Source organism: Vipera ursinii (genome assembly GCF_947247035.1).
Source record: "Vipera ursinii genome assembly, chromosome: W".
Classification (NCBI taxonomy): Eukaryota; Metazoa; Chordata; class Lepidosauria; order Squamata; family Viperidae; genus Vipera; species Vipera ursinii.
Window position 1 is genome coordinate 2,421,736 of NC_139522.1, and position 17,539 is coordinate 2,439,274.

The following is a 17,539-nucleotide window of genomic DNA, read 5'->3' on the forward strand; positions in this document are numbered from 1 at the left end:
TGTCCTATTACAATACTAAACAAAGCCTTCAAGATAATTCCTCAATTGTGACAGCATACTTCAAAGACACATAGTGGGGTGTTATTTTTTGGTTGAGATCTTTATTTTTTGTTAGCTTGATAAATGCTATTTCTTTTAGAGTTGGGAAGGGTAGCACCTGGCCTCTCCAAAAGTTGCTGGATTACAGATTTCATCAGCCAAGGAATTATGGGCCACAGTCTGAAAGTGAGAATTAAAATTCAGCCCACACTGGAGAGTCCACAAATTCCTTATTCCTAAGTTAGAACAATGGTTTTCTTTCATCTCTAATAACTTTTTTACTTAAGAATTTAACAATTGTTTAGAAAGTTATACTAGAATGAAGAACAAAGTACAGTGACGAAAAAAAATGCAGGTAGTCCTCAACTTATGACCATCCATTTCCTGACCAAAATTATGATGGCACTGAAAAAAGTGACATGTAACCAGTCCTCACATTTACAAATGTTGCAGCATCCCTGCAGTCATGTGATCAAAATTTGGGTGCTCAGCAACCAGCATGTACTAACAACGGTTACAGTATCCCAGAGTCATGTGATCACCATTTGTGGGCTTCCAACAAAGTCAATGGGGGAAGCTGGATTCACTTAACGACCATGGTGATTTGCTTAATGACTGCAGCAAAAAGGTAAAATCAGGCATGACTCACTTAATGAGTGCATCACCTAGTAACAGATGTTTCAGTCCCAAATATGGTCATAAGTCAAGAACTACCTGTAAGCATGAGTAAAAGCACTATGGAAAAATCTTTTTAGTGATAACGTTCTCCCCTTCTCTTCCATTTGTTTCCCCAACCTAGTATTTGTACTTTACATGTAAGAAGATAACTAGCAATAACCTTCAAGGTTAAGTCCTTTCATCTGTTATTTTGGGTTGGTCTCATGCCTCTTTTCCTGGAAACAATATTCCAAATCTTTAAATTTCCCTTGCTATGTGATGTACATTATATAAGGGAGACATTATTTATACTAAATTTGGTTAGACGTCTATTATGGATATATACTTTGTCATTGCTGCATATTCTCCAATTCTGGTCTTCCAATCTTGTATGATTGGCTAAGTTTCTCTTTTCCAATTTTGTGTGCCAAATTTTATACCAATTTTCCATTAAATTCCAACTTGAAACAAATGTTATTGATTTTTCCCATATCTCTTCCCATTGTTGTACTGTAATTACTACTTTGAGGTTTTGCATTCACTTTAACATATTTTTCATTTCTTCTATTTCCATGTCATATTTCAGTAACAATTCATATATACATCCTAATAGGCAATCGTCATTATGTTTCAGTGTTTTAAATTGTGTCATCCTTCTCAATTCAAATTTTTATTAGTTTATCAGAATATAAAATACAAAGGAAAATGAAAATAGTGGGAAACTAGGGGAAGGAAAAAGATTGACTTCTGACTCTTTTTAGCATAGTAGAAGATAACATTACAGCCTCAGCTTTTTGCTTTTACACATTAACATACACTAGATGTGTTCTTTTCTTTACACAAAACAGTCAATTTAACCATCTCTACTTTTTTCTTGTGGAAAGTAATATATATTTCTGTTTGCACTTATTAATCTTTATATTATCTTCATTTATATTAACAAAATTCACTACACTTTTTCAAACTCTTTAACCTTAAAGGAAAAAAACTTTTTTAAACATCTTTTAACAACTTTTCTTTAAAAATATTTCTAAAGTCAATTAATTCTAGTACTGTAAATGTTTTTTGAAACTTCCTCTTAACACACAGTACATACTTTCAAATTCACTTTCAGTAATATTTTACAAACTTTAGTAATTACTCAAGCATTATAAAGAAAAGAAATCCATTTTCAAACCCACTTTATAAACACAAAAACATATATTAGAGCTTTCTTTTGATTGCATATATCAGACTAGTAAAATGCACCTCAACTCCAATTGGCTCACTCCCTCCAGCTGCTCATCATAAAATAAAATGTTTTTCTTCTCTGGAATGTCTATCAAGTAATTATAAACTTCTCTTTTTCTCAAGGGATTCTCAACCTAGTTAGTATCCAAGAAGAAAAAGTCCCAAACGTATTCTTTTGAAAATTGTAGTTTTACTTGGAACTCTTCTTTCAAATGTGCTGAAAGGCTTGTATTTAAACCATAATCATAACAGAGATTGGTGTCAGATTTATATTCCAAATTTACAGTTAAGTCCTTTGAATTGGCAGGTACTTGTGGAATTGCCTCAGTGGTTTGGTAACTTTCTACACATTCTAGAACTCTCCCTAACAAAGGAGAGTAATATAAACTAAGGGAACATGGTTCCCTTGTTAGTAGTTGAAGTTTTGGTCCAGAGAAAACTCCCCCCAGACTGGTCAGTCGGGCATTTGCACTGGAAGCCCAAGTTATCCTTCTCAAGGTCCTTCTATTTCTTTCTCAAGATAACACTTTATTCTTCCAGCAATTTCTTAATATTCCAACTTTGGTAAGTTCCTACCTTCACTGATCAGTTCCGCTTGGCATTCTATAGTCCATTGTAAAGGCTGAAAATGTTGGGGCTTGCCCCCCCACCTTTTCCAGTTTTTAGTAGTTCAGTAATAGGCATGGCGATTTTCGCAAAGGAGGGGATGAATTCCCAATAGAAATCAGCGAACCCCAAAAACCTTTGAAGTTGCTTGTGGGTCCATGGAGGATGCCATTCCAGCACAGCTTTGACTTTGGCAAGGTCCATTTCCACTCCCTCACTAGAGATTTGGTAGCCCAAGTAGTCGAAGCACGTCTGATGAAAATCACATTTAGAAAGTTTGGCATAGAGACTAGCTTTCAACAGTTTCTTGAGCACCTCCCGAACTAACTTGACGTGTTCCTCCATGGTTCCAGTATAGATGAGGATATTGTCACGGTAAACCAAACCCCCCTTGTATAGGTGATCATGCAGCACTTGATTTATCAGTTGCATAAACACAGCAGGAACTCCTTGGAGAGTCCGAAAGGCATCACTTTGAATTCGAAACTCCCTAAGGGGCAATTGAAAGCTGTCTTCCATTCATCCCCCTCCCTGAACACAACAGATGCACCAATGAATCTCCAATGTTCCTTTTATTCCGGAACGCCAGCAATTTCACACAGTCGACTGTTAAAGTCTTTAGTTGCCTCTAAACAATGGAGCTTGCTCCCTTTTCCTCTGCAAGGGTCTCCTAAAACCCAGAGTTAATCTCAGTCTCTCACCACACTTGCAGCAAGAGTCCTTCAGGCAAGCTGGCTTTTTTCCAACATAAGACACACGGACATGCTCAGAAGGCACTCCGACTCCCAGCGCCACAAGATCCGAGGAAAACTCTGGCAAGTTTCCAAACAAGAGACAGGAGTTCCAAATAGAAGTGGTTGACCAACAGGGAGACAACTAGTTGTCTGCCACACCTATTCGTCTCCGCCCCTGCCTTTTATCCACAGCTGAGAGTGGGGCTCTGTTAGCAGCGGTGACTCTTCTGCCCTGAAGATTGGCGCATAGCCTCTCACTGTTCTCCTCTTCTCAGCCTCCGCCGCACGTGCGCATCAATTACTGGCCCCATGTGATCCTCCTCTCCTGAATCAGTTGCCTCAAGGCATGGAGGTCTCAGCCTTTCCATCTGGGGGCTGGCGGATGGCCCAGGCTCCGCCTCTGTCCCTGCCTCAACAGCTCCATTCCTTTGTCCGCATCGGAGCTTTCAGCTGGCCCTGACACTGGGCCGGACGCCCACTCCTGTGCTTCTTCCTGAGTCGGCTGCAGAGTTCTCTGTTCTGTCCCAGCCCACGTGAGTCCTTGTTATGCTCACAAGGAGAAACCCCTCTTTCAATCAAGCAGGCAGGAACCGCAGGAAAAACCCAACCTTTTTTTATTCACAGACCTGAGTCAATGTCCAAGACAAACACAGTTCACAGAAACTCGATCCTGAACACGAACAGTTGCCTTTGGCAACCAGCACCTCCCACACCTTCCCTTTTATCATGCAGCCAAGTCATGGCTTTCCTAACGCCTGCTCCTTTGCCTTTGGAGCTGCCCCATTGTATTCCTTTGTCCTGCTCTCTTTTCTTGCCGGTGCTGTCGCGCATCCTGGATATTTCCCAGCTGCGCTTCGTCACTGTCGCACTCAGACTCCCAGCACAACTGTGTCTCAGCCTGAGCACCAGTAGAGGGGCCAGGTTCCTTGTCAGACTGTAAGCCTTGGAGCTCCTCAGAGCCTTCCTCTGATGTCACTCCAGGCCCCTCCTCCTCCTCTGAGTCCTCAGACTCAGCTGCCGGATCCACGGGCTGGCAAGGAATCAAAACATTCTCCAGCGGCTGACAAGCCACAACACTATCCCTCACCGCAGGGCCCTTCCCCCGGGGCTGATGATCTGGGTGCGGCTGTGAAGGAAACTGGGTGTGGAACTCTTGGACCAGTGCAGGAGCATGCACATGGGCCACATCCTTCCACATGAAGTCCTCCGGTCCGTAGCCCTTCCATTCAATGAGGTACTGGACACGGCCCTTAAGCCATCGGGAGTTGCCGATGCTGGTGACCTTGTATTCGGCGGTGCCATCATTGCGCGCCTCCAGGGATGTTCTGGTTGATGGAGTGGGCAGTCTGGCCGCTCCAGGATGTTGGATCCCTGGTAATTGTTCCACGGCAGCCTTTAATGTCTCATAGGCTCCCCCTGAACTCCGATGGCAGCAGCCCCTTTTATCTCACTGAGGTCGGTTGGTGGGAGAGTTCCCGTGGCTAGTCTCAGAGTTCGCATGCCGTTCTCCCACCAAATATTGGGATGCCACTCAAGCCAAGCCAAGCCTAGAATCACAGTCTCTTTCATCTTAGGGACTACCACGAAGCAAATGATCTCCCAGTGCTGTCACATTTCCAGATGCAACAGCTCTGTTAGGTGCATTGCTGGGGAACCTCCGATAAGCGACCCATCTTCCTGTTCAAACTTCATGGCTAGGGGCAACAGTTTGGAACAAATCCCCAACTTAAGAACTGTGGGCAAGTTAGTTAAGCATCTGGTCCAGTGTTCTGTACCAGCCTGCTACCGGCCCTGCAGAAAAGGCAGGGACAACCCCTTTTACAAGAAGGCAAGAGGCTGGAATTACGCCTGCCAAATTTATTGCTACAAAAACAAACGGAACAAGACAAACCAAGAAACAGGAGCTTTAAGAAACAGGAACTATCCAAGCGGTTGCCTTCAGCAAACCAGCCCTCCCACACATTCCCCTTATATAGAGTTCAGGGCGTGGCCTCTCTCTGCCTCCTTCCGAGGAGCCCCATTGCCTTCCTCTGTTTACTCCTAATTGACTGCCTCCTGCGTCGGGCGTCCTTGAACAGGGCCAGCTGTGGGTCATCTTCATCCACGCTGTCAGGCTCACACAGCTGGGTCTCCGTGGTGACCAAGTGGGAGGGGCCTGGCTGAGGGCTCTCATCAGCAAGATCTTCAACCCCCTCAGCAAGGTCTTCAACACCCCCCCTCCTCCTCTGAGTCATCCGACCCAACTGCCGAACCCACAGGCTGACCCTGAATCACAACATCCAGCCTGAGTCTATTAAAACATCTAAATCGGTTTGGGCCCCCGTCTTTGGCACTATAATCTTGGCGGGAAAAGCGAAAGGTGTGATTGGTCGACTTACCATCAGGTCGTCTTCATCATCCTCATCGCTAGCATAAGGTGCTGGTAGGGGCAGATGTTCAGGTGGGGGTCCTGCTTTCTCCCTGGGGCGGGGAGGAGATTTAGACTGCTTGCTCCTGTTTGCACCAATTGGACTTCTCTCCCGTCCTCCTTGTGGTGGCGGTTTTCTTGGCTTAGCAGTTGAAACTGGTGCGGCTTTTGCTTGGGGAGCAGGGGCTAAACACTCAGCAGCACAATGGCCCTGCTGCCCACATCGGAAGCATTTGATGGGAGCCCTGGTGGCCACTCGAGCATCCGTAGTTTAAGTGGCTTGGGGTCACCATCCAAACAGGTGCTTCTCCGGACCTTGTCTCAGCTTTGGCTCGGCGGCAGTTGGTCTCTTGACACGATCCAATTTGACGTCCAAGGTTACTGTCATGTTATACCACTCTCGCAGCTGGTTTGGAGTCCCTTGGTAGATGCATGCTTGGAGCAGGTCGTAGTCCAGCCCTTGTTTGAAATAGTGGATCAGGGACCGTTCTCGCCACTGTCCCAGGTGACCAGCAACTCTCTGGTACTCTTGGACATATTCTTTCGCCAGGCGACCTCTCTGCCTCAAGTGATGGATCTCCTTTTCTGCTTGCAGGGCTTGGGATTCATCCTCAAACCTGATTCTCAGCTGTTCCGTGAATAAATTCACATCCAACAACTCCGGAGCCCCTTCATCATGAAGTCTGGTCACCCACTCCACAGCTTCCCCTTCCATGTTGGTCGTCACTGCATTCACCATTGTGGCATCGTCAGGATAGGTGTGGGCATAATGATCCATATGAGAGCCCACACTTGGTTTAGGAAGAACGGCAAGTTCTCGGGGTCTCTATCGAAAGTGGGCTTGATCAGTGGTGGCTCCAGGTGTTGCAGTGGCAGGTATATTGGTTGCTGAACAGCTTGCTGATCTTGGGGCTGAGGCCGCATCAGCCTCTGGAATCCCCTCTACTGGGCACCTGGGCTCACAGAGTGAGGCTGCTGCAAAGGGCTTTGCTGGGATCGAGAGCTCAACCCTGCGGCTAATGGAGGAGTGGGTAAAGCGGCACGGGCGCCAGCAACAGGACTGGGACTTTGGCAATGGGGTGGAAGTGATGGATAAGTCTTTGCCTTAAACTTTTCACTCATATTGGGCTGTAGGAACCCCTTCTTTGACTCCCAGCTAGTCAAATTTCTCCTTTAGGTGCTCGACTGAAGGAATGTGAACTATAGTCTGGTACTTCCAGTCAGCGGAATTGTCCCATCCAGTCGATCCCTTCCCTTTCTTCTGTGCTGCAGAAGATGGACCTTGGAGTGGAATTAACAACAGCTCCTCTTCAGCAGGCTTAGGGGTACTTCTACACTGAGGGATCTGTTCCAATTAATAGAGGTCCGCCAGGATGGTGGTCTCCTCTTGAGGCATCAACTTCCCTGGCTGGATTATCCTGCTTTTTGGCCAAGCACTCATCATCAGACCCTCTTCAGTGACCGGAGCATCTGCTTGCGCTCTGATGGCTGAATCCCCGCTGCAATTTGCAGTGGATTCCTCTTTTTTCTCCATAGCAAGATCTTCACTGAGTCTTCGCTGTCGTCCCAAAGTGGTGGGTAGGCAGCCAGGGCTCAGCACCCCAAGAAAGAGAGCATTTTGAATGAGATTTGGTTTAATGTCAAGGTTCCGATAGGCAAGACCAAACAAATCAGAACTCTGAGGCTTGAAATTTCCTCAAAGAACATGTTTATTGGTTACATAGTATCAGCATGGTCAAAAGTGAAACCAGCATGTGAAATGACTGCCTTTCTTTGGAAATTGGAATGTAAACTGATCTTTTCCAATCCTAAGATTTTGAATAGCTCAGCTGGAATACTGTCACCTCCACTAGCTTTGTTGTTGCTCAGCTTTTCTAAGGCCCACTTCACTTCACATTCTAGGATGTCTGGCTCGAGGTCAGTGACCACCTCATCGTGGTTATCAGGGACGTTAAGCTCGTTCTTGTATAGTTCTTCTGTGTAATTTTTCTACCTCTTCTTAATCTCTTTTGCCTCTGTTAGGTCCCTGCCATTTTGGTCCTTTATCATGCCCATTTTTGCATGAAACGTTCCCTTCATCTCTCCAATTTTCTTGAAGAGATCTCTGGTCCTCCCTATTCTATTGTTTTCTTCTATTTCTTTGCACTGTTCATTTAAGGTGGCATTCTTATCTCTTTTAGCTATTCTCTGGAATTCTGCATTCAATTGTGCGTATCTTTCTTTTTCTCCCTTGCCTTTCACTTCCCTCCTTTCCTCAGCTATGTACAAAGCTTCCTCAGACAGCCATTTTGCTTTCTTGCATTTCTTTTTCTTTGGGATGGTTTTAGTTTCTACCTGTTGTACAATGTTGCGAACCTCTGTCCATAGTTCTTCAGGCACTCTATCAGATCTAATTCCTTAAATCTATTTGTCACCTCTACTGTATATTTGTTGTGATTCAGGGTCAGCCTGTGGGTTCGGCAGTTGGGTCGGATGACTCAGAGGAGGAGGACCAGGGGGGTGTTGAAGAGCTTGCTGAGGGGGTTGGACAGCTTGATGAGAGCCCTCAGCCAGGCCCCTCTCATCTGGTCATGACGCAGACCCAGCTGTGTGAGCCTGACAGCGTGGATGAAGATGACCCACAGCTGGCCCTGTTCAAGCAGGAGGCAGTCAATCAGGAGTAAACAGAGGAAGGCAATGGGGCTCCTCGGAAGGAGGCAGAGAGAAGCCACACCCTGAACTGTATTTAAGGGGGAATGCGTGGGAGGGCTGGTTTGCTGAAGGCAACCGCTTGAAAAGCTCCTGTTTCTTGGTTCGTGTCTTGTTCTATTTGTTTTTGTAGCAATAAATTTGGCAGGCGTAATTCCAGCCTCATGATGATAAGGACATCATTTTTTGGTGTTAGTTCTATAAGGTGCTGTAGGGCTTCACAGAACCGGTCAATTTCACCCTCTTTAGCACCGGTGGTTGGGGTATAGACTTTGAATACTGTGATATTGAATGGTTTGCCTTGGATTCGAACTGAGATCATTCTGTCACTTTGGGGATTGTATCCCAGTATTGATTTTCCTACTCTTTTATTGACTATGAAGGCTACTCCATTTCTTCTGAGGGATTCTTGCCCGCAGTAGTATACCTGATGGTCATCTGAATTCAATTCACCCATTCCTGTCCATTTTAGTTCGCTGATTCCTAAGATGTCGATGTTCAGTCTTGTCATCTCTTTTTTTACCACGTCCAGCTTGCCTTGATTCATGGATCTTACATTCCAGGTTCCTATGGAGAAAAAATCTTTACAGCATCGGACTTTCCTTTCACCACCAGATACATCCACAGCTGAGCGTCCTTTCGGCTTTGGCCCAGTCACTTCATTCTTTCTGGCACTACTAGTACTAGCCCTCTGCTCTTCCCCAGTAGCATATTGGACGCCTTCCGACCTGAGGGGCTCATCTTCCAGTGTCATATTGTTTTGCCTTTTGGTACTGTCCATAGGGTTTTCATGGCAAAGATACTGCAGTGGGTTGCCATTTCCTTCTCCAGTGGATTACGTTTTGTCAGAACTCTCTGCTATGACCTGACCATCTTGGGTGACCCTGCACGGCATAGCTCATAGCTTCATTGAATTACGCAAGCCCCTTCGCCACGACAAGGCAGTAATCCATGAAGGGGTCAAATGTACTACCTCCTCTCTTTTAAAAGCACAGCTTCAGATTCCTGCAGATTTCTAGGATTTGATATTCCATCCCCACATCCATTCAAGTATTTGCAGAAAGGGCCTGCTCCCTTCCATGCACAATACTGCATTTTAATTCAGTTTTGTACCACTGCTGCAAAGCTTTTAATTTGTCATCCAGGCCTAGCCATTATCTGCTTCTACACCAAATGGGATGTTTTTGGATAGGAAGTAACAGATGACTGCAGGGACTGTGTTTGCTGGGTAACTTGAGTAGGTATCAGGCTTAGCATGGTGGGAATCTTTATGCTTGCTGCTGCTCCTGGGACTGTAAGCAACTTTACTGCTTATGTGTAAATTGTTTTCAAAATTTGAGGAAAAACAATGCTGAATATAAAAAATGTTTCTAAAATATTTTTATCAGAACCACAATTAAACTTTTGTCCTCCTTAATCCACCACCAAGAACTCTGTATCTTTCTAACCTGGGCTTATCATTTTTTAAACAACTGATATACGTACTACTGAATTTTGTTATAATCTAGGCCTCCAGAATGTTGCCAAACTGCATATGATGGACAAAATAATTCTAAAGCAGTTAGAATAAATGAGAATACCTAGACAAGAAAAGAGAAAAAGAGATAAAAACATTTCAGCTGCTTACAGCCACAGGATTCAGATGTGATTATAGGTTAAAAGAATACTTTTTGTTCTCATTAGTCCTCGAATTACAACCATTCATTTAGTGACCTTTTGAAGTTATAATGTCACTGAAAAGGGGACTGACGACTATTTTTCGCACGAACACTGCAGCATCACCATGGTCACGTGATCAAAATTCAGACACTGATTCATATTTATGACAGCTGCAGTGTCCCAGGGTCATGTGATCACCTTTTGCAACCTTCTGACAAGCAAGGTTAATTGGGCAACCAGTTTCACTTAACCGTGTTACTAACTTTACAACTACAGTGATTCACTTAACAACTGTGGCAAGAAAGGTTGTAAAATGGGGGAAAATTCATTTAACAAACGTCTCCCTTAGCAACAGAAATGTTGGACTCAATTGTGGTTGGAAGTTGAGGACTACCTGTATATGTTTTGACAACTACCTATCTTCACTGATTCGGAAATAGAATTACTGCTAAGTCTTAAAAACACTAAGAATGAAAGAATGATACCATAATTCTCTCCAATCCCAGCAATACAGGTAATCCTCGACTTACGACAGTAATGGAGTCTGCCCATTTTGGTCATAAGGCGAGAGGACGTTAATTGAAACTCAAGTGACAGAGCCCTCATCCTGGATCACCCCAATGCATATGTTAAATGAATGTAGGGGGTGAATGCAGGGGTCGTTAAATTTGCATGGGGTGCCTCAAGGATGCCTGCCTTGGGCATGCCAGGGCCTCACCCACCCCAAGATACTCCTGTGCTCTGCTTCCTTTCCTTGGAGTCCCCACAGCCATCTGCAGAACTCAGTATTGTGGGCCGTTCTTACTGTTTTAAAAGGAAGGGGGAGAAACAGCATGTTGCTGTGAGATGGAGAACAGACAATGAAGGGTTAAGTGTTAAGGGCAATGCAGAGGGAGGGGAAAGAGCAGCTTTGCCTTCCAGGTCAGGTTTCAAACAAGGCAAAGCAGCTGCCTCTTCATCACCCTCTCACTGTAACACACTGCTGTTTCTCCTTTTGAAATTCTTTTCAGGAGGAAATATTGAAACTGCAAGGCACAAACTGTGGCCCATTATCCTGTTTTGAGTTAAAGAGGCCACGCAGAAAGGCAGAAGGTGGGGAAAATGCTGCTTTGCCAAGGTCAGTTTGCAAACGGCTACTCCACGTGGCCCAGTAAGAACGGCCCACTATACTGAGTTCTGCAGATCTTCAGAAGGTAAGCAAGGGATTGTGAGGGGTGGAAGGGGGGGGGGGGGAAGCAGACCCAGTTCCTTTGGGTACCTGGCAGGGCAAGGATGGGGGCGGGCAGAGATAGGTGGGCAGCATTTCTGCAAAGTTATGAAGACACCCAGTTATTTGTAAGTGCAAATGACCGGAAAACTTTTGTAAAATTCTTATCTTCGAATCATGATCATATATGGCTTTTAGGAGGTATGTTGTAACTTTGAACGGTCACTAAATGATCTGTCATACCTCGAAGATTACCTGTATTAGAAAAACTACCACCTAATCCCAAATGTCAAGGCATGGAGTTCATATCATAATATTGAATATTGAATACAGACACAAACTAATCCCAACTGCTCTCTTGAGACAATGAGGAGGACCTTACCTGATATTCAGCATAATTTTTTAAACCAATACTCAGGAAAGGTTTGAAGGCATCCATGTACTTGAAAAACTCCCCTCCTAACACTGAGCAAAATGAAAGGTTAAAAACAGTTATGAGAGATCTAAAATGAAGTTGATATCTATAGCCTAGATGGGCTTGTAGCTCTGAAAACTCTAGGGATGCAAATTCCCCCATCCATTTTTTCTTTTAGTAACCGTAGGACCACCGATTATGCTACAAATATTCAATAAATAGTAGTTAACATAGTTACTGCCATTCCACAACAGGAAAAAATAGGAAAATATATAAATTTATTAACATCTCTTTAATTTCTCTGCATCATAACTCTAGCAATAATCACCGCCCTCAACAATGTGCACGTGCGGCCCCGCGCGTGCATGTGCAAGCAGGTTGTGTGCACCCACAGCGCGCGTGCTAGTGCCCATGTGCCAGCGGGCCACTGGCACCCCAGCATGTGCAAACGAGCTGCTAGCGTCCGTGTGACGCTGCTGCTAGCATTCCCGAGCATGCACAAATGGGGCCGCTAGCGTCTGCATGATGGTGGAGTTAGCATCCCTGCGCATGCGCAAATGGGGCCACTAGCATCCACGTGATGGTGGAGCTAGCATCCCTACACATGTGCAAATGGGGCTGCTAGTGCCTGTGCAGCAGTGCTACCATGAGTTGGGGCTTGCCAGCTATTCCCGGGGCCAAGTGGCCAATAGGCCACGGCCAGGTACCGGGCCACGGACCATAGGTTGGAGACCCCTGTTCTAGGACACATATTTACCAATGAAAAACCAAAATCATGAATCAAGAATAGAAAGTGACCTCCCATTGTTTTTTTAAAGAAATCAAATACACTTTCTTATTCTAAACATTGTAAGGAAATTGGGAGCAGGGAAATGTTCTTTGTTTCTGTATGTCAACAATTCTGCCTTTCCATATTGGACCAGACTATTCCCAGTCAATGGGATTTGATCAGATGACAAGATTAAAAAGCTTAGATCCAAAACAGATATTTTTTCACACCCAGTTTCATCTCCATCCATTTATTTGGAAAGAAGTTTTCTTGTGTTTGGTGGCATCTTTCACAAGAGAACAAGAACTGCTGCAGCCAAGTACCATCTTGGAGGAAAAAAAATTCAAAGTAATAAGGACCCGAATTCTCAGCGAGAAATTTAAAAGTGTCTTCTCTTTCTCTATAAACCTCTTGTTCAAATCTGTTATATCACTTCCTGTCTCCCTGTACTGTACTATTCTCAGAAACAAAATTCACAAATGTGTTTTTATGTCTTCTGTTTCTATGTTGTACTATTACATAATAAAAAACATAAATTCCTTTATATCTTTTACTATGCACAATAATCTAAGGACAGCAAAGGAATTTTTGGCAAAGCTTTCTGACAGCTATTATGTATGAAACACTTTACATGGTACAGGTAGTCCTCAACTTATGACCACAATTGAGCCCAAAATTTCTGTTGCTAAATAAGACATTTGTTTTGCCCCCATTTTACAACCCTTCTTGCCACAGTTAAGTGAATCACTGTAGTTAAGTTAGCAACATGGTTAAGTGAATCTGGTTTCCCCATTCACTTTGTTTGTCAGAAGGGTATAAAGGGGATCACATGACCCCAGGACATTGCAATTGTCATAAATGTGAGTCAGTTGCCAAGCATCTGAATTTTGATCACGTGACCACAGGGATGTTGTAATGATTAAGTGTGAAAAACTGTTGTAAGTCACTTTTTTTAGTGCCATTGTAACTTCAAACGGTCACTAAATGAACTCTTGTAAGTTGAGGACTACCTGTATTATGAACATGTGTAAGTATTATGTGTTCATAATCAAGACAGAATTCCTTTGAGCTTGTTCCATAACAGCATATCAATATCTTTTTTATTATCTGTACTGGAATCCTTACCAATTAAAATGTCCTTATAATTTTCTGATATCAACTGATCTGCCCCACCTAGGTCTTAGCCCACAAGTCTGTTCTACATTTATATTCTTATGTCCAGAACCAATATAGAAGTCTCCAAATATATACAATATCCCAACTGTAGCATAACACTAGAATTTGGACAGCCTAAGGTTTAGTAATATATTCATAGAGACTTCAATGTTAAAAAAATCCCTTCCTGTAGGCAAAGCATTTACCTTCTACCAGAGTGCTAACAGCCATGAGGGCATCCTCTTGGACACCTCCTGATCCTGCTGTACTTTGGAACATCCTCAAAAGAGATGCCATCACCACATCTGAAATCTGCAAAGCATCCTGGTGCTGGACTTTACGAAGGACATTCTGTTTGATGAAAGGTAAGATGAAAATTTAGCTGGAAGCTTTCTTGTAATGCTACTCCCGACCCCCACCCCCACATTTCACTTCTAGTCAGCCTATATTTTTCTCTTATCTTGTGAATAAACATGAATTATGCAACTGGAAAAATCTACAAGCAAATCTTTAATGACAACTATCACATATTCCATGGTAGATGATACTCTGAATTCCTTTTAGCTTAGAAATAAGTCCTAATTTCTTTGGTATCTAGCAAAATACAATGGAAGAATGAGAGTTATTTGCTAGCTTTGGCTGAGCATCAGCTTGAATAGAGTGACTTTATCTGTGCAAAAGCTCTTAAATCTCTTTGCTAAAGCAGTGAGAGATGGAACCTCTTTCTCTGACATACCAGTTCTGGGATCAGTTGAAGAGAGGTATATATCCAAGGTATTTGTCTTAAACAATAATAAATAAATAAAAATAAATAAAAATAAAAATAAACAATAAACCATTTGTATTCCTTCATTTTTCTATGTATCACTGTTTTTCACAAATTCAAGCTTGAACCAAGGGGGCATTCGATTTGTAAAAAGTCCAATATAAATCGGTTTCCTCCTGATAACTGCTTGTTCTTATAATATGTGCTTTTGGAACATCTTTACAATCAAGTAATAAATGCTAAGTTTTTACCTGCAATGTAGCACATAGCAAAGACTGAAGATCATTGAACTGGATTCTGTCACTTGTGCTCTGAATATGAGACTGGAGAGAAAATACTGTTTAGCATTTGAAATGTTCTTTAAAGCTTTTTATATCTATTGAAGAACTCATATGTATCCAAAATTAACTTGATTAGGAACATGAACATCTACAGTCAGAACAAATTCTGATCTTAAGTGTTCATTTGAATGGGGCTATCCATGTCCATCTTTCTAACAGATTGTGAGGTTTAAGAACTTGTGCTATGTTTAATTAAAACAGGGGTGTCAAACTCAATTTCATTGAGGGCCGCATCAGCATTGCAGTTGCCCTCAGGGGGTCGGGTGGGTGTGGCCTGGGTGGGCGTGGCTAAAGTGCGTATGGCCTACTGGGTGGGCATGGCCAGCTCTACATCGTTCACATCAAGGGTGCCTATGGGGGCCTGGGCAGGAGTGGGACAGATCTGAGGGTCTCTGGCAGGAGGAGGGTCTCTGGGCCAGGGCCAAGGCAGTGGGGGCCATTCCCTCACTGTTTCTAGGATGGCTTCGCGGGCCGCATGAAACCACTTCACGGGCCGGATCTGGCCCCCGGGCCTTGTGTTTGACATGTCTGAATTAGAACATAACAGTGGTGACCAGACTACAGGCATATGCATATATTGGAAAATCCCAATATAGGCAATATTTTCCTCCAGCAATAGATATTTTAATTTCAATGTTAGCCAAAGAAATGTTATAGGAATCTCAGAAAGCATGCAAAACACGCACAAAACAAAACATAAAATACACAACTCTCCAAGTTGAGCTTTCCTGTTCTAAAGATCATCCATTTTGGGGGATACTATCACCAACATGCACATGTTTCAGCCATCCAAGCTAACCTCCATTTGAAGCACTTGTTGCAGCCGTTCCATGATAACTAAAGTTGTCTTCTGGACAGCAGGGTAACAGTCCTTGGCACTATTTTTCACAATTTCCATCAGAGCTTCATATGCAGCACTCCTCAAGTTGTTCTGATGACCATCAGGCCTGAAACAAAATATAAACATAAGTTGCAAGAGTACATTAAAACAGACACAATTAAATGCCAACCAACTCCAGAAGACTATCTACTGAAGTGGTACATCAACGGAAGGCAGGGTAAAATGTTCTGTTTGTGTTTTTAGGGGGGGTGGGGTGTTAAAAATGGTGGCAAAGTAGAAAAAAGAGAGAGAATTTTGTTACCTGCTACTAGGAATGAATAAGGGCTAGACCTTTCCATCACTCTTAGCTTATTAGCAGTGGCTAAACTCCATTCCTAATATGTGACTATTTTATTGGGGCACACTCATTAAATCACTTGGATTAGATGGTATGTTGGTTCTGAGGTCACATGATAGCATATTATAGGTAATTCAAGATGGCCAACTACAGAAAGATGAGGAAAGTCCTCTTCTCTGTGACATACTCTGCTACTTTAAAATTCTTTGGTATGAGAAAATTAATGGATCGAGTGTGGTGGTTCAGTGGCTTAATGACGCTGGAGATGGACTCTGCTCCAGCAGTTCGAGTCCTAGCACTGTGTGGCAGGGTGAGCTCCCTGTCATTCGCCTCAGCTTCTTTCCCTCTAACAATTCAGAAGCATGTTCTATGCAAATAGATAAACACGTACCACTTTGGTGGAGAGATGAGCTGGTGCTCCGTGCAGGCAGTCAATGCCTGCCAGCTCTGAACCTTCCCATTTGCAACACCCTTTTATGAGGCAGCTCTGGGGAAGGGAGGGGGCCTAGGATGACGCTGCAGGAAAAGCCGCTCATCTTTCTTTCTGGTGCGAAGCCAGCTCGCTCTCCTGTGGTGCACCTTGGGAAGCATGCATGTCCTACAACAGAGCTGGTAAATTGGCAACCAAACCACTACTTGGCAATTGCAATGTGGTCTCCTGGCTAATGTAACAATGCCAATAATAATAATAATAATAATAATAATAATAATAATAATAATAATAATAATAATAATAACAACAACAACAACAACAACAACAACAACAACACAGTTGTAGAGAACCTAAGCGTACAGCTGATTGATATAGCTGTGCCAGGAGATGCCAGACTCGAAGAAAAAGAACTGGAAAAATTATGAAATACCGCGACCTGGCCATCGAAACTGCGTGATTATGGATGAAACGTGTAACAGTGATACCCATTGTCATCGGGGCACTGAGAACTATGTCCAAAAACTTTACAAAACACATCAAGAAATTGTAACTTCCTGCAATAACTCCAGCAAAGCTACAAAAAACTGTGCTACTTGGAACATCTTACATTTTAAGGAAATACCTGGTTGATACCTAGGATGCTGGCAGCAACCCTTGTCAACCATTAGTGCCAGTCAATTTGAGTGTTCAGTTGACTGAGTTTCATGTTTTATGAATAAGTTTTATAATAATAATAAAATAATAATAATAATAATAATCATCATCATCATCATCATCATCCCCAAGTGAGGCACTACCTTGACATGTTTGTGGGGCTTGTGTACTCTGAGGAAGATGAGAGCTATGCCAGAGGTTCAACCAAACTGGACAGGTCTCATCAGAGGAGTCAGACAAAGCGTCTCTCCCATAAAAAATATGGTGAGATGTAAATTTCAGAAAGGTATACTGGTTCGGATGTCGCCCAGGTTAAGGTCCGCGCTAGATGTTGGAGTTCCTGATATCTGGTGAAAAATGGGCTATAGGACTCAGGACCGTTGGCTGAGCAACCAGGGCCAGCAGCTACAGAACTACTGGAAGAAAAGGTGTTTACCCATCGCAAATACAGAGTGATTGAAAACAAAGAAATAATGATCTGTTATTACAGATCAAGTCCAACAAGAAGAGAATATCTAAAATGAATGCACCAGTTCTGGAAAGAACAACAGCCAGAATCAGAAATAACAGAATAGAGACTAGCAGATCAATGTCGATTTAT

At 43.3% G+C, this 17,539-nt stretch overlaps 1 protein-coding gene across 1 annotated transcript in view; it reads right to left on the reverse strand.

The window, feature by feature from the left end:
- The window catches only part of LOC310648314 (importin subunit beta-1-like), a gene marked incomplete at its 5' end in the record, with an annotated part of 66,932 nt that overhangs the window by 31,599 nt on the left and 17,794 nt on the right, over positions 1-17,539 (reverse strand). The window contains 4 exons of the mRNA XM_083376077.1: positions 11,610-11,692; positions 13,773-13,917; positions 14,584-14,655; positions 15,473-15,620. Of these exons, the coding sequence (XP_083232203.1) occupies positions 11,610-11,692; positions 13,773-13,917; positions 14,584-14,655; positions 15,473-15,620 (448 nt within the window). The remainder of the gene's footprint in view (positions 1-11,609; positions 11,693-13,772; positions 13,918-14,583; positions 14,656-15,472; positions 15,621-17,539) is intronic.